Source organism: Leuciscus leuciscus, assembly GCF_965113295.1.
Source record: "Leuciscus leuciscus genome assembly, chromosome: 4".
Lineage (NCBI taxonomy): Eukaryota > Metazoa > Chordata > Actinopteri > Cypriniformes > Leuciscidae > Leuciscus > Leuciscus leuciscus.
This window is the reverse complement of record NC_138728.1, coordinates 16138835-16157040: the sequence shown is the minus strand read 5'-3', so window position 1 is coordinate 16157040 and position 18206 is coordinate 16138835. Positions and strand designations below refer to the sequence as shown.

The 18206-nt window shown below is 41.4% G+C and overlaps 2 protein-coding genes across 4 annotated transcripts in view; one reads left to right on the top strand and one right to left on the bottom strand.

Moving 5' to 3' along the window:
• Nucleotides 1-18206, bottom strand: part of ccdc146 (coiled-coil domain containing 146) — a 63568-nt gene that overhangs the window by 45073 nt on the left and 289 nt on the right. The window contains exon 2 of the mRNA XM_082167804.1: nucleotides 17688-17766. The gene's annotated coding sequence lies outside the window, so the exon portion shown is untranslated. The remainder of the gene's footprint in view (nucleotides 1-17687; nucleotides 17767-18206) is intronic.
• sinup (siaz-interacting nuclear protein) lies at nucleotides 8957-18057 on the top strand. 3 transcript variants are annotated; one of them, XM_082167873.1, is made up of 5 exons: nucleotides 8957-9448; nucleotides 15301-15426; nucleotides 17522-17621; nucleotides 17696-17831; nucleotides 17922-18057. In XM_082167873.1, the coding sequence occupies exons 1-5, from the start codon at nucleotides 9400-9402 to the stop codon at nucleotides 18012-18014; spliced, it is 504 nt and encodes a 167-aa protein (XP_082023999.1). In that variant the 5' UTR covers nucleotides 8957-9399; the 3' UTR covers nucleotides 18015-18057. The 3 variants fall into 3 exon arrangements, with proteins under 3 accessions (XP_082023999.1, XP_082024000.1, XP_082024001.1); XM_082167874.1 differs by having other exon boundaries at nucleotides 8958-9448; nucleotides 17699-17831; XM_082167875.1 differs by lacking the exon at nucleotides 8957-9448 and adding an exon at nucleotides 9477-9612.

The window sequence follows — 18206 nt, the reverse complement described above, 5'->3', positions numbered from 1 at the left end:
GGAGGCAACACCTTTTATTGCAATGTAAATGATTGATGATCGAAGCAAAAAGTTATGTTATTGACACAAAGAACTAACAAATGTATTTATTATTATTATTTCAAAGAGCTTCTACCTGCTCCAGGCATTGCAGGGCTGGATTTGATGATATGACAGCAGGGGCCTGTACCATGAAGGTAGCTGAACAAACTCGGGGTTACAGGATTAGTTTTGAGTTGACAAAACCAAACCGATGCAACCAGGCTTTATTGGTACCATGATGCAGCTCATCAACTTTCTCTGTCAACTCAGGCTTTGATCCTTAAGCTATGATTACATAAAAGAGTGACGTCGACGGTGAACAACCAATCGCGGGTAGAGCGAGAGCGATATATTTTTCCGCGGAGGAGCAAGAGATAATCATTCATAATTACGATGAATTTAAATATGTATTTCAAGCTCGAAACAATACGGTCTGTGCTGCCAAAGCAAGGTAAGACTGTTGGAGAAAGATTGCTGATTGTTAATGTGTAAGTTAAACAAATACGTTCTATATTTATGTAAAATTATGTATACTATATATGTATGTGTAGCCTATATGTGTAATATAGCCTATAGCCTATTTTTATAATATATAAAAATGTGCATGTATGTTCTAAGAAAGATTAATATTCATTGATTTTTAGATGCAACCCCAACTCCAAATGTTCTTGGCAGCAGATAAAGACAAAATATAAAAATATAATTCAAAGTGGTGGGTATTTACCACAACCTTTTATTACTTTTGTGAACATTTTATCACAAACACTTATAACCCTAACACAGAAATAAAGAGTTAAATTCAGAAAACCAGAATACACTGTGGCAGAGGAGTTGGCTCTGAGTAGGCAATAAGGGACGGCCGATTATGTGATTACAGGTGCTGTACAATCTGACCCTGGGTACGTGTGCAATACATTACTACTTTAAAGTTTTAAATATGGCTGACTGTATGTTCTGCAATAGAGGGAAATACAGTGTCCCTGTTGAATCCAGCACACATACACACAGTCTCCCACACAGAGGTCAGTATGCAGCAGACAGAACACCAAACATAACCTGCTTTACAACAGTTATGCTTTACATTGGCCTATTTTTATTTATTAGGGTGGAGGAAATGAAGACACTCTGTCTGTGTGTTCTCAGACAGTTGCTGATGTGAATGCACGGGGCTTTTTATTATGGCAAACATTTGAATGTGTGGCATAAAAAGGGACTGGCCCTTACACTTCTCTTTTATTGTAGGATTTTTCACAACCTGCCCCAGAAACTGAGGCCTCTACCTCAATGGGCTTCAGAAGAAATGTGAACAAGGTAAGGATTTAAAACCCTTGACATACAGTAAATTACAGTCAGTCCTGTGTTTGTAGGAAGTCAAGGAACTTTTTGTGATTTGATGAGCCTCCAGAAAACTTGTAATGATCATGTTTGTGGTGGAATTGTTTCAGGTGGAAACAGACTCAGTCAGGGCCCTGTACAAAAGGAGTCTTGAACTAGACTGTTCACTAAAGGAGCTGGACTGTGAGCTGAGGTACTGTAGGTACTGAAAAAATTGGAGATCAAACAGCTGGATAAAACTGATCTCAGTATGTGAACTTATTTAACCAAGTAACACTTTAGTATGAATATTTATTAATGCAACTTTCTCTTGCTCTCTTTCTCCCTCCCATCCCACAAAACCAATAAAACAGTTTGAGACCTATCTTCAGTTTCAATGTGCTTTTATTAAGTGTAATATTGTATGGTGATTGCATCTACATCTGCACCAGCTGGGTGGTCAAGTGTGATCGGGTCAGTTTCATCGGGGAGAAGCTGGTTTTGTGGTGTTTCTCGCTCCTTTCTACTGGTGGCTTTATTGTGCAGAATGGCACATGCAGCCACTATCTGTGATGCCCACTCTGGTGACTCTTAAGCGCCGAACACAGTTGAAATGTGCCTTTAGGATGCCAAAGGTCATCTCTATCTTCACTCTGGTTTTACTGAGAGCCACATTGAAGCGGTGCTGTGGCCCTGTCTGAGGGTCATGATAGGGGGTTATAGGTTTTTCTATCTCAGTTCAAATTAACAGTGTTTTGTACTGTACCAAATTTAACTTGCTTTCCTCAAAGCGCTGACACAACACAGACTCACGGAAAATTTGTGAGACAAACACTGGAGCCAGGCCATTTGGCATCCAAACTTGTGATCATACGTTCATGACCACAAGTTGTCTGCAGATGAAATGTTTAGTAGATCATTGTTATATCTGTTAATGTTTCTATTAATTTAAAGATTCATCTCACAGAAAATAATCATCTCACATATTCACATCATCTCTACCTGAACATTAAGGCTGTGATAGGACTTTCTATTAACATAATCTGCCTCATGTTCCCCTAGAGCAGTGGAGATTGGAGCAATAGACTGCATACATGTTGCAATGACTCTAGGGAATCCTATCATAAGATTAACAGAATAATAATAAAAAAGATTTAAAATAATGTATTATATTGTATAGTACATTTGCTTTAAAAAAAAGAAAAAAAGGGCTCATGTGATGTCACATCAATATATTTTACCAGCAATTTTATAAAAGCCCTCTTTTATGGGCATGGTCGATAAATGTCCGGGGAACACTATTAATGAAACTATTCATGTACTCCTGCAGAGCGAGGACCACCTTGCGAATGGTTCGACAAACCGTGTTTTCCCCGAGCTTCTGTGCGTCACCCACCGTGCAAGTAGTAGGGCTGCTCGATTATGGAAAAAATCATAATCACGATTATTTTGGTCAATATTGAAATCACGATTATGTAACACGATTATTTCACATGACTGGGAACGTGTTGCATTTATTAAAAAGACACGGTAACACTTTACAATAATGTTAATTAGTTAACATTAGTTAATGTATTAACTAACATGAACTAACAATGAGAAAAACATTTGTTACAGTATTTATTAATCTTTTTTTAATGCTAGTTAATAAAAATACAGCTGTTCATTGTTTGTTCATGTTAGTTTATAGTGCATTAACTAATGTTAACAAATACAACCTTTCATTTTAATAACGTATTAGTAAATGGTGAAATTAATATTAACTAAGATGCTGTAGAATTATTGTTCATTATTAGTTAATCTTAACAAAGGTAAGTTAGTTATAATGCTAATTAATGAACCTTATTGTAAAGTGTCACCAAACACACCTTTCAACAATTCTTAAAAAATCGAAATTTGAACATTGATTGTACTTTTTGAACTATTAAAATAAATAATGTAACAGATAATAGGCTCCTTCAATGAGTATTTTAATAATTCCCGCAGATCTAGCACTTATAATGCGGGAACTCAGCGCGTGAGTGTTCAGCGGCGCCGCGTCTCTCTCTCTCTCTCTCTCTCTCTGTCTCTCAAAATGCGCTGGACAAGGCAAGCGTCGAAACTACACTCTCGCGTTTATGAGTCGGGACATGATGGAATTGTCACTTGTACAATCGGGCCAGCATTACATCGTAACTAAAGTTTATCATTTTCACTTCTTTTTAAGTCTTATCAGTTTAAACATTCAAGCTGAGAGAGTTTACGGCATAGGGAAGGGCGGATGTGCGCGTGTCATTCAGAACACAAGACAAAATAAGAGCGTTCTTTCAAAACAGAAAATGGCAAAATAATCGTTTTTACTCGATTATACTATTTTGGTGATTGTTGGGAGCAAAAATCGAAATTGAAATCGAAATTCAATTAATTGCACAGCCCTAGCAAGTAGGCCTATGTACCCCTTGCAAAAAAACGCAACGCAATACCATTTTTTGCGGTACAGTAAGTGCATGAATTCGACGTGGTAAATTCTTTATGTGCGGCTCAAGAAGTTCGCAAAGATAAGACATTCCTTCCACGGAAAATCTGTATCTTTCATAAATTCATACAAATAACTATCAGGAAAGGCAAGGGGATTTTGTCTGGCTAAAAACTCTTTCTCTACGAAGTGCTCGTCAAACAATTTGCGCTGAGATGTCCACCGGATTTGGAAGAAAAGGTGAAGTCATTGCAACAGACCCTGGGAATAAGTTACGTCACCTATATGTTTCTTTGCTCTCAGCTGATTGGTCAAACTTCAGTCTGAGATCTTGAATCCAGAACATAACCTGCCCCGGAGCAGGTTAGCCGTGCAGCGTAAGATACCATGGCGACGAACTCCGATTAAAGCCAAGCTACTTTCATAGTACCTAAAACAATAGGTTACTGTCGTAACCCCGGTTCTCTGAAACATCGAGTGGAGAGATCCACCTATGGGAAGGGCATCCGTACCTGACCTCTGCAGAAGCATCCAATTGCACCAAGTCTGGCTAGACAGACAGAAGCGCGCAGCCAATGCCAGGTAAGGCCACACCCCCTTACCTAAGGCATATAGCTGTCAGGCGCGCTGCTATTCCTCAGTAAGTATATTCGCTTCTCGTGCGGCAAGCGGGGCGAAGCTGGTGGATCTCTCCACTCGATGTTTCAGAGAACCGGGTTACGACAGTAACCTATTGTTCTCTTTCATCATCTCGTTTCGAGATCCACCTATGGGAGAGACATGGACAGCTCCCCGATTGCCCAATACACTCACAGTGAGGTTCTGAAGGCCAGAGAAGGACGGTCACCTCAGAGAGGCGGTGCCTGACACGTCCCACAAACATGACCCTGCAAGGGTGACGCCACGCTAAACTGCTGTGGACAAGCAGGGCATGAAACATGCATGAGACCCATACATGATAATGGCCCCCGCACCACCAATGCACATAGCTAAACCCAAGAAGGAATGCGAATGCTTGGTGACAGGAATGAACATGGCCAGCCGGCTCATTCACTCTTCGTTGGTTAACCCAACGGGGCTGTGGGAAAGGGCTAAGAGGACCCTACCCCTAGGACCGAATGTGCCACCGAGGTTCTGGTGACATCCAACCGGTAGTAACGCTCAAAGGTATGAGGAGAGGCCCAGCTGGCCGCGGAGCAGATGTCTTCCAGTGGCACTCCCCTGAACAAAGCCCAAGAGGCGGCTAAGCCCCTTGTAGAATGAGCTCTGATGCCCCCTGGGGGCTGCACTCCCTTTGCTTCATAAGCCATAGTATAACGTCCACAAGCCAATGTGAGAGGCATTGCTTTGAAATGGGACTCCCCTTGTGCGGGGGAGCCCTTGAAACAAAGAGCTGGTCGCTCTTGCGGAAAGCACTGCTCCTGGTCATACATGCTTGCAGAGCGCGACCGGGACACAGAGCATTCAGCCCCTGATCCTCCGAGGAGGCAAAGGGTGGAGGGTGAAAAGCGGATAGCTCCAAAACCTCCGAAGTGAACACAGGGAAGCATTTCGGCATGAAGGCCGGGTTAGGCTTAAGGGAAACCTTATCTCCACTTAAGGAGAATTTGGCGCACGAGGGTTGAACCGAGAGCTCAATGTAGCTCACTGACCCGTTTAGCAGATGCCAAGGCCGAGAGCAAAGCTGTCTTGAGGGACAGCAGCTTAAGGGAAATACTTCCCAGAGGCTCAAAAGGATAAAGAGACCGCGCTTCCAGCACCATGGAGAGGACCTACCCTGGAACAGATCTCCTGATGACCGGCAAAGAGCGGCGTGCACCCTTCATAAAACTGCGGGTTAGAGGGTGCTGCCTGACGGTGGAGCCCTCAAAATCCACATGACAGGCTGAAAACGCAGCCAGGTAGACCTTAATGGTGGAAAAGGACCTGCCTCTTTCCATGAGGTCTTGCAGGAAACACAAAATATCAGGCACCGAGCACTCATAAGATGTGAGACTACGCCCATCACACCACCCTTCGAACACTTGCCACTTCCAGCCATATAGGGATCGTGTGGAAACGGCCCTGGCATTCTGAGTGGTGGCGATTACACGTGGTAACAACTTTCCGCATCGTAACCGTCCCAAGGGGGTTCCCCGAGCGTAAAGTTCCCGCTCTCCCAATGGCGCAGGGCCGCCGAGCAGGCGCGCGTCACTGTTACCGAGCGGCAGAGATCGCGAATCGGGCTGAAATGTAGTGACAAAACCCATTTCGTGAACGCTCTCATTCTCAGGAGACCCAACGGAACAACTTGGATAGATGAAGCCATGAGACCCTGCAGCCTGAGGCATGTGCGATATTGTACTCTCGCCCCTTCTCTGAACTGAGACAGACAGTTCATCAGAGAGCGAACGCGCTCTTGAGAGAGACGCGCTCGCAAGGAGACTGAGTTCAATTCCAAGTCCAGGAAAAAGACATTCTGACTGGGAGTCAGATTGTTTTTGCTCGAATTCACCTTGAACACGAGGGATGTGATGTGCACGAGCACCCGGCCGGTGTCCAGCGACACCTTCTCCTTCGATTTGGCTATGATGAACCAATCGTATATGTAATTCAGAATTCTCAGCCCTGATAGTCTCAGGGGCGCCACGCCCGCCTCCGCACACAGACAGAAAGTTCGGGGACTCAAATTTCGCCCGAACGGAAGAACTGTGAATTCGTAACAAATGCCTTGGTAGGCGAGACGAAGATATTTCCTGTGTGGAGGGTAGATACTTATGTGAAAGAAAGCATCTTTCAGATCGACTGATGTGAACCAGTCGTTCTGCTTTATGGCACGGGCGAGAGAGCCTTGTGTCACATTCTGAAATTGTATTTCCTCAAATGTTTGTTCAACATTCGAAGGTCCATATAGGGCGGGGGGGCACCACGCCTTTTGGAAACATAAAAATACCAGGAATAAAAACCATGGTTTATAAGATTGGGTGGCACCATCTGAATCGCTCCCTTGTTTAGGAGGGAGGAAATTTCCTCTTTCAGAATGTGTGAGGCATTTTCTTCTGTGTGAGAAGAGAGAACGCCGTTGAAAATGGTTTTATTGCAAACTGCAGCCTGTAACCCTAGGTTACGGTACGCAAAACCCACTCGGGCGCTGAAATGGCTTGCCAAGCCGCTTCGTGACTCGAGAGCGCCCCCGCTCGGGCCGGAGCGGGGGTGTATGGGCCCAGCTGGTTCATTCGTGATGCAAAGGCGCCATCTAGTGGGCACACTAGAGGCGACATGCAGGGGTTTGGAGGGATTTCCTCCCTCTGCAGTGAGAAGTTTTCTCTGCGGAGAGAGGTCTTCTCTCCAAAACGAATTCATTTGATTCGTAACTTTGTGTGTTTTGTGTTGGGCAAACACTGGGGCCGGAGCCTTTATAGACAGATTGAGGGGAACATAGTGTGGTGTCCACTGTGCTAAACTTTCCCTCACAAGGCCTGAAAGTGGGCGGAAAACACACATATCTCCTGAACACATGAACTGGGCAGTCTTAAGTGCAGGCAGAAAAATAATATCCGCGGAGAGAGATATTCTCTCTGTAACGGATTTATTTAATTTGTATGTTTTAAAGTGTTATTTAGTTATGTGTGTGTTTTGTGTTGGGGAACACAGGGGCCGAAGCCTTCCACACACAACGTCCACTAAAAACACACTGCAGGCAGAAAAATAATATCCCCGGAGAGAGATACTCTCTCTGTAACGGATTTATTTAATTCGTTTGTTTTAAAGTGTTATTTAGTTATGTGTGTGTTTTGTGTTGGGGAACACAGGGGCCGAAGCCTTCCACACACAACTTCCACTAAAAACACATGGCTGGGCAGCCGCAACTGAGCTGTGTGAGCCCAGCTAGTTGATTTGTGAGGCAATGGAGCCCTCTTGTGGACGGACTCAGGGCGACATGCATGGGATCAGAGAGATTTGCTCTCTATGTTGGCAGATATATAAATCTGCACGAATTCATTTGATTCGTTTGTTAAATGTGTTGTTTAGTAATGTGTGTGTTTTGTGTTGGGAAACACTGGGGCCGAAGCCTTTAATAACTGGGTGAGGGGAACCAAGTGCGTGCAGTGTGGTAACACTGCTACGTACTTTTTTCCTCACGACGGGGGGGGGGTACACACACACACAACGTCCACTAAACGTCCTCGTGGCCCGTGAACGCGGGCTCGATACTCCCAACGGTCGAACAACAGGCAGGCCGCTTGCGTTCGGGGCCGCCTTCCTAGGAAGGCATAAATTGAAAGCCTCAACACGTAATCGTAACACATCAAGGCCCGTGAGACCGTGTTAACAGTCTAGCGGGACGCTCCAGTTTTAAGAGTTGTTTCCTCAGACTGGGCGGTGGTCTCAGCGCTTACCCGTCGTAAATATTCCTATCCTGGTCGGTGGCGCTCTGTGGAGCTGGCCACACAATGTTGAGACGAACGGCCGCTCGCTCACAAACTTCCAGGAGGATGGACTGAGGCAAAGCCGCGTGAGCGCTAGCATAGGGAACGCTAAAAGGACCGCGTCATCCCCGTCGCCGGAACCGGCCGGTTCGTCAACGAGAGTGAGGTTTTCCCGGATGCAAAAACCACAGCGGATAGGCTGAAGAAACGACTGTCACTCACGTCTGGCGGAGGCTGATCTGGCGATATGTCCTCCTGAAGACTCGAAAGTGAGCAGCGTAACGTTAATCCAACCGAACTGTGTCAGTGCAGAGATCGCGAGAAGCGAATGTCAACTGAGGAATAGCAGCGCGCCTGACAGCTATATGCCTTAGGTAAGGGGGTGTGGCCTTACCTGGCATTGGCTGCGCGCTTCTGTCTGTCTAGCCAGACTTGGTGCAATTGGATGCTTCTGCAGAGGTCAGGTACGGATGCCCTTCCCATAGGTGGATCTCGAAACGAGATGATGAAAGAGAACCCAGGGTTGACGGAAACTAAACTGAAACATAGCTGGCTAGCCACCTAAACCGGCTTCATGGTATAGCAGAGTATAGCTCTGGAGCTATTGCAGAGATTGGCGTGAAGCCTTCGTCCTCCTCCTCCTCCTCCTCTGATGGATATTTTTAACGATATTTTTATCAGCTAAAACAATTCATGAATTATTTGGCACTGCTTTACAAACAATTAATTTTGACTCTTAAATCTTAAACTATGCCTCTGCGTGATTTGGAGTACGTTTGTGGCAGGTTTCACTGCAGGAAGAATTGTACATATTTTTTGTATACATTTTTTTCTGACATGCTTTTAAATATGCAAATGAGGCATTGTCTAATCAATTTCCAGAATAGGAATCTGAAGAAAGGATAAAGCCAGGTTCGAAAAAAATAGTTTTTACAGAGGAGATTTTGCATTTTCCTTTTTATCACTCCATAAATAAGAAAATACTGTCAACAGCCAGAAAGAAGAACGTCACCATGTTTTTAGGAAACAATGTTGTATACAGGTGTAGACAATTAATAATCAACCTCTCCTCTAATTCGACTCAAGCGTTTTGGCTAATCAGTGTAACTGTTATCATGAGTAAGTTAATCAGTTGGCTGAAAAAAAGCTTTTTAATCGATGAATGTTAACGTTAACCTACAGTAACAGACTGCAATCACAATGGCTCAACATAACGCAGTACCAACGGACGTCACACAAAGTTATTCAGGTAACGTTAAACTATTAATCGTTTTAATTGTAAAACAGTATTAATGGTATATTAGTCATATTAAGCCGGTTTCTATCTAACGTCATGCACCACTGCTGTGTGTTCATTTTCAAGTTCTCCTGGCCGCTTATTCACAAAAACGACTTTTAATACAAGTATTTAATGTAAGACTTGTTTATTTTGATTCCAACCTTACCATGTTGTTGTAGTTAATCGTGTTATCTCTTGCGACTCTATTTTTAAAATTTACCTTAAATGTCTATGTTCTTTTGCCGCGAAGTCTTTAAATCTCTGCAGTTTCAGTCACTGTTTAGGTGCGCGCGACACGGTCTCCATAGCAACTGCTCCAGCCTGCGAGCGTGGTTGCTCCTCCTTAGCTGTGTCTGAAATCGCTCCCTATCCACTATATAGTGCACTATTTAGGGTGTCGGCCATTTTGTAGTGGTGTCCGAATTCTGAGTGAACGACATCATTCCCTACATTCGTTCACTACTTTTACCCACAATCCTCTCTGAATTCGAGTGTACATCCGATGTACACTTGCTGAGACACTATTTCCCACAATCCAACACGATAAGGCATAGAGCGCGAATGAAAAATAAATATGACGGCAACAATGTCACCATGGCAATGGCGCACGCGAGATAGAAAACAATAATTTGAAGGACATTTAACAATCATTTGACTGACTGGAAACCCCGCGAAAGTAATGAAAGTAATGTTTAAATAACGGATTTTTTTTTTTTTTTGACAGTTTTATTTATTTACCGTTATATCTATATTTGAATAAACAAATGTGTTGTGTAGTGTTTTGTTCTCTTTTATTTTCACATATAAATGTAAAAAGTAAATAAATATGACAAGCAAGTCTTTTTTTTAAATCAAATAACGCAATAAACGTGAAAAATACATGCATACAATTGTTACATACAATTCATACAGCCAAAAAAGGAAATATCAAAGATGGGTAAGTAATGTTTATGACGAAATTGTCCGAGCTCTCTGGCGCGTGATAATTCAGCGTCCGAATTCGCTCACTCATTTTCGTTCACTCTTTGCTGATGTAAGTGCACTCAACTGCCATTCACTATGTAGGGATTAGTGAATGAGTGAACGAGTGACCGGTTTCAGACACAGCTCTTGAACCTTTTGAGATGGTGCTCGATGCAGAGCCAAATGGGAGGAGCTAGAGCTCGAGCTCCCCCTTTTCTGGAGCTCCAGCTCCACCTTGCTAGATTTAGTGAGCGGGGATTCGCTGCAGCGTCAAATGGGAGGAGCTACAGTTCTAGCTCACCCTTGCTGGATCTAGTGCGAGTTCAACCGTGATGGAGGAAGGACAAGTTTGTTTTGATGCGCAAGATGGTGGCATACATCATATTGTATTTTTCTCTAATATTTGTCGTGATTATGATTAAATATTTATCGTTTCTGTGACAAACACGTAAACACCTAATAAGAACATTGCTCACACTGTGTGTGTGTTTCTAAAAACGTTTGAAACTTTGTATCTATGTAGCCTATTATTTTATCTTTATAACGGTTTCGTTGTTTTCCTCACTTTTAAAGCTGCTTTGGACAAAAGCGTCTGCTATGATTATGTAAATTACTAGACTTAAAAGGCAATGTGAAAGCTTAGATAGTGCACCCCTATTTATTTTTTGTCCACCGCATTTACGTGTGTGTTATTTGTGAATTAATCTAAATCATCTGATTAATTTATGAAATAAAAAAATAAGACTAGGCACCTAATCTGCCCTTTTTGTAGAAGTAAAAGCATACTCCAACAGGCCAGTTGTAATTATTATTATTTTGAATTATATGTAGTTATTTATAAGTTATTAATTATATGTAGTTATTTTTTAATTAATTAAACTAAAGAAATAAGAAATTAAAATTTCTCAAATAAAAATGTATATTTACTGTACCAAACACCACTTTCAATACACAATAGTCACCATACTTTATTAAACAACACTTTGTTGATAAAGTAGCATAAAGAAAAATGAGATTCAAGATAAATAAAAATGTGTCTTCAAAAATACGTTAACATCATATGAATCCATTCACAGCTGCTGAAGCCACAAAACGAGTGCCAGAGAATCATATTCAGTCACCTACAGAAAACAGATTTGATATTGTGTTGGAAAATGATTCATTATCACAGCTAAACTGGTTTCTTGCTCTTCCCTGTACGTCTCTATCGTGTTCGTTTTCTTCTTCCTCGTCTAAACAGTTTGTTCAGTTGAAGAACAGAAGATGTGATCACTGATGTGGTGTAGCTTTTTCTCAACCAGAGGAAGAAGTCTCAACATCCCACTGTCAGGCGTTCTCCAGTGCTGGTCTGAAAGTAAAACAAAAAACACAAACCATTCAAATGAAGTTGTTTAATGGACAGTCGGGTCAGCTTATGTTCTGCGTTATTTAAAGCAGTGATGGTTTACTCTGGCCCTCAGCGTCCACTGTCCTGCAGATTTAGCTCCAACCTCAAACCCTCCTGCCTATTGTCTAGAAGTAAACCTGAAGACTTTGGTTAAAATTTTCAGATGTGCTCGATTAGGGTTGGAGCTCAAAAACCCTTAAAAAACCTCAAAGTAGAATGCAAAGGGCCAGAGTTGGCTGTTCCTTACATAAATTTACAAAGCAGCAGTCAGTACATTATATAATATACACATTGAAGTATTATTTATATATATATATATTGCAGCACATAATATAAGCTAAGTACTGAACAAAAAGAGTTATATCAACAGCAACCTATTTTAAAAGATTAAGAAAGGCATGGTCTCTTTTGAGCCTTTGCTAGTGATGCTTGATTTCTTTCCAGACAACACACTCTTCTGTCAATTGTTTCAAGAGCTTCACTTGGTCAAAAACCAAGTGATAACCTGTACAATGTAAAATTGTCAACATCAAATTATGTACTACATATTACAGCATTGTTTCAATACAAGACATACCAATGGACTCGCGCACCTTTCTGTCTTCTTTGGGCACCAGATGTTCCTTCCTCACACGAAACAAAGGACTTATTCGATTAGCTTGCGTTGATATAGGACTGGTCTTCCTTCTCTGCTGTAAAACAAGAAAGTCTTGACTTACTCTATGTGCAATAACTATTGTTCTTGAAACATAAATTAAGACAGTTATAAATAAGTTAATTTACCATACGATTCAGGAGAGAACATTTGATGAGTAAATACTGATTGCAATATTCTAGAAACTTCACCTGGGAAGGGCTGATCACGGCAAGATTCACTGTGACTCACTAGTAGCTCTTGTAATGGTTGGCTCTTAAAAGAGCTGTTGAGTTTGATATTGGTAGAGCTTTAAAAAAAGGACTAAGTAATCCTGCAAAACAGAAAGGAAGGTAATTTTAATACATTACTTGCAAATAGTCAGTTTATAACTGTAGGATATGTTTTCTGAAAAGAGTGTTGCATAATTAAATGTTAAAAGCATTTTTATGTTATAAGTTCACTGATATGTGGGCATTTCTATGAATAAAAGTATGTCTTTAATAGCAAGCAATAATCATATGAAAATGATTTACATGCAAACGGGACAGTTATCAGCAGTGTAACTGATCTGATTATGTCAAAATAATCGAGTATCTGATGTCATGTGACAAGTCAGATGAGCTTTTCCACTCTTGCAAACAGAGGTAGGTTATGAGGTGTGGAGAGACATCATGTATCACTGGAACATAAACAGACGGGGACCAATTTGCAATTAATATAAACTTTCTGACTGTGTGTGACATCCGACAACTTTCCAAGAAGTGGCGCAACTGATTTACAAATACCGCGATAAATATGTACAGGAATTGAGGCAGTAGCCAATGACAGCACTAGGAGTAAAAGCTGCAGGATTATGTACGAGTATACAAATATGTATGTAGACTATGTTTGTACTGATTGGGCTATGGGTTTTGTGAGAAGTTTTAAGAAACAACAAATTGGGGGGCAGTCATGGCCTAGTGGTTAGGGAGCTGAACTGGTAACCCAAAGGTTGCTGGTTCGATTCCAGAACTGGTGGGAAATGACTGAGGTGCCCTTGAGCAAGGCACCTAACCACTTATCGCTCCCCGGGCGCCACACAAAGGCTGCCCGCTGCTCTGGGTGTGTGTATCCACGTTTGCAGTGTGTGTGTGTTAACTACTCACTACTCTGCTCCTAATGTGTGTGCATTAACTTGGATGGGTTAAATGCAGAGGTCAAATTCCAAGTATGGGTTACCATACTTGGCCATCACGTGTCACTTTCACTTTCACAAATGCTTGATAAAATGTTTGATTTAGGGTTAAAACCAACACATACATACCATTGCGAATATTTGCCTTTGCAGCTGTCCGTCTCCTCCGTTTACTTCTCAAACAATAATGGGCTGACTGAGTCCGAAAGGCCCTTTTGGTCTTTTCAGCTGAAAAAAGAGAAAAGAAAATATCATTATGTATAATATATAGGATTATTTAAAGGAAAAAGTACTGATTCACCTTACAAATATTGGATGTTACATTATAAAGCATTAAAAGCATGGCAAGTGTTGTGGTTAATATGCATTTACAACAAATATCACTTTAAAACTGTCAATACTGAGGTAAAATCATGGTCAGTTTTGTGATTACTGTCCTTTGCTACACCAATTACAGTAAAACTAAGGTTACTGTGGTAAAAGTGTTGTGGTACTGGTTACTGTGCATTTACAATAAGTATCACATTAAAACTACCAATAGTGTGGTAAAAGCGTGGTAAGTTTTATGATCACTGTCTTTTTACTACACTTATCACTGTAAAACTAATGTTACTATGGTAAAAGCATGGTAAGTGTTGTTTTTACTGTGCTTCTACTACAAATAAAACTTTGTAACTAATTGTACTATTTTTAATCTGATATGAATATCTAGGCCTATAGCACGTCACGTGACAGGCAGTGTCTAATCACCCTATTTTGAATTAGAAAGCGACAAACAGAAAAGACATTATATCACACATTATTAGGACAGCGTATTTACTACTTACCAACATCTGACACACGTGAACTGATGCCAAATATCGCGATGTGTTCGGAACGAGACTTCTTCAGCGCGATTTCCTACTGACAAAATATAATTTTTAAAATATCAATAAACAGCAAAGAAATCCAGCTTCCCTGGCAATAAGACCGAAATAATAACATAAAAAAAAATACATAAACCATAAGATAAGATCTCGTGAATAAATGTTGATTAAACAGCTTCTCTGCTGCAGCCGACAGGCAGAAAGAATCGTGCTGTGATCACGAAAGACGCTTCCCATTGAAAATACATTAGTTTAAAAAGCGTGCTGGTATTACGAAAATAACCAAATAAACGTGTCCGTGGCACGAATCAATAGATTAAATTACGTGACCATATCAGGAACTGACGTGAGACTGGGTTGCAATGTCGTAGGCTACGTCATTAACGTGATAGGCCGTTTCTTTAAGCTTTTTCCTTCTCCATATCTTCCCAAGAAACTGTGGCATATCGCTAAAATGCAAACGCATATCAAGCTGATCTTTTCTCTCTCTTTTGCTATTTATCTTGGCCTCACTGTAGAAGTAACCATGGCAACTGATAGTTACCACCTAAAATGGCGGCGCCTTCCCGGAATGCAACGCTGCGGGAAAAGATTGTGACGTAACCATAGGACGTAACTCTTTGATAGCGAGAAAGTTAACCTGCGCATGCGTGGCCCCGCCCACTAAATCCAGCGGGGTGAAGCTGGAGCTCCAGCGAGGGGAGAAGCTGGAGCTCTAGCTCCTCCCATTTGGCTCTGCATCGAGTACCACTTGAACCTGTTTCTTTCTTTCCATTTATCTTTAATTTTGTGCAGATACGAAATCGGATAAGAGGCGCATGGATGTATTTAAACGTAGAAAGCCGTTAACGTTCTCGCCGACGCGCCAGTACGGTTTGGCCGTCATATCCCCTCTGCAAAAACAGGACAGCCGTGAAACTGGTAAGGAATAAGGATGCTTTTCCATGCTGTATAAAATTAAGCTGTAACTAAAATCTATCCAAGTTTAATAAAGAGGTTGATGCCCTTGAAAAAGGGGCACTCTTTGGATCAGAATTGTATATTTGCATATTTCTGCAGTGTAGTATGCATACTATGCACAAAAAAAGGTGCATTACCTAAATAACCTATACACTCTAAACAAAAATGGTGCTAAATAGCACTAAAAGTGGTTCATTGGCTTGTAATCATAGGGGAACCACTTTAAGTGCCATATAGCACCTACCAGAGCCATAGAGAGAGAGAGTTGCGACACTCCCATAGACCTCCGTTGTAAATAATGGCGGCGCTTTTAACCGCCTACTTCCGGGATATGAAGATCGGAATAGTTCCAAACACTGTCATTTGGGCGTTGGACACCATTCACTTACATTGCTGCGCGTCGAGTTGTTCCAGAGTTAAGTTGCCGAAATATCGACCTCTTTTGAATTGTCAACTGTCTATATTGTATCAGAGGCCCTTTGCGATGCTTATACTGGTCTTCATTTGTACATGCACAGCGTAATTATTTATATTTTATGTTGGTTGTTTCAACCAATTTTCAAGCACTGCCTGCTAGCTAACGTTAGTTAGCTAGCGCGACTTCGTCAGCTAAGAGTTCGGTAATGAGTCGCTACCACCTTTATAGCAACTTTTATTTAATTTAATTTTTTGGGATATACTAACTTTTCATTATGTTATTATTGTCTTGAGTGAAGCGGCTTGTGAGAACAATGCTGGACCTTTAGGATTGTTATGGCCATCACCAGTCCTGTCTGTTTCATGGATCACCTGCCCCTGGTTTTTGTTTTTCTTGTTCACACACACAAGCACACATTTTTGTTGTCTGTCATTGTTTAATAAAAAATATTTTATTTGAAAACCTTCATTTGTATCAGCCATGCTTAAATTCGTTTTTAATCTGTTATAGTTTTGATAATGTGTATGGCCTTAATCTTAAAATAATATTCTTAGTCTTAACATGATCATGTTTCACGTTGTGGTCCTGGGGGTGGCCACTTTCATCAGAAGAAGTGAGCTAGCTTCTAAGCGAATTCTGAACGGACCGCCACGGCAGACCTCTTTGCGTGATCACGAAGGTAGGCTAATGGCTGAATCAAAATTTATAAGCAAAATCACGGGAATCAATAGCCTAATACAGCCCAGTTGTGCTAAAATAAATATCATGAGACGTCCATCATCAGATGAATGATATGGAAAAGTTAAGTTAGAGCCGCTAAAGCCAGTGCTACTACCCATGCGAACATGAACACTAAGCTTTTCCCTCCAAAAATATAGCTTAAAACTTATCTCCAAAAGCAAAACTGACATTAACAAAATGCAATAACAGCTGAAAAAGTACTTGGGTGTGTGTTTTATTTTATATTTACCGTTCAATAATGCAATCGCTGCTGTCTGTCCCATAGAAGAACATGACAGCCAGCGTACGTTTTGGAACTATTGGGGCTTACATGAACCACGTGACAGCCATAGCGGCGACATCAAAGAGTGTCGCAACTCTCTCTCTCTATGGCTCTGGCACCTACCTTTGTCAAATGGTGCTATGTAGAACCATAAGAGGTGCCATATAGCACCTTAACCACCCCAAAGAACCGCTGAAGAACCAAACTGGGCTAAACAGGTTCTTTAAATGGTAGTGGTGCTATATAGCACCTTAACCACCGCAAAGAACCGCTGAAGAACCATTTTTTTTTTAGGATGTACTTTCCAAAATGTGCAGCAGTATAGACCACACAGAACACAATTTCCCTCAATGCAGTACACTTGCGAAGAATGGAAAAGTTGCATTTGTTTTTCATTTGATTGGACTGCCAGGACAAGGTTAGGGGAACCTGTTTGAAATGTTTAACAGTGCATAATATCAGCTAAATAAAGTTGGTAGTATGCAGTGCAGTATTCACCTCAGTTTGAGCCATAGACTGTAAAAGGTTTGAGCATCCTGACTGCACTGGCCTGGTGCTATCACAAGAGTGCAAATGCACATCAAGCGCACCATTTGTGACAGAGCCTATACCTTATTCACTTGTGACTTGACCAGTCTTTGCAGATGATAGCTCTTCTGGAACATCTTCACCTGCTCATTCAATTGACTCATTTGAAGGAATCACCTTTGAAGAAATCACCTTTGAAAGGCCCAGGTACAAAGGTGAAATTCACTTTCAACAATGTTTCGGTTATGCTTTAAGAATAATATAATTCTTTACCTGATCAGCAGGCGTAGCCCACAAAGATGGTGGACCTCGTCTTGTGTTCAGCAGCCTTTCTCTTTTGATGAGCGTGATTCTAGACAGAGAGTCCAACGTGAGAGGAGGTTGCAAGAGATGCGCCAGAGGCAAGAACAGCAATGGGTGAGTGTTGTCCTCTGGAAAAAACCTGTTACTCTGAAAACACTAACTTATCTAATTTGTGTAACTCAATAATTTTGACTTATTTTCCAGAGTTCAACATTTAAAGCCCATCCGGTGAGAAGATACAAACCTCTTATTCAGCCCATGAACCATTCTGAGACCCGTTCACAACAGTCTGAATAACGTTTAACAGATTTAAGTTTTGTCTTTTAAAAAAAATAATTTTGTAATAAAAATAAACCCTTTTTGTACTGACACGTGCTGTGCTTTTGAATTTGGTAGTCAAATAGGTGAAGTGATTGTCTAAGTTTTAAAAACAAATCCCATCTTAATTCTTTTCTCTATCTAATCTAATTGATTATGGGTTGTTTTTGT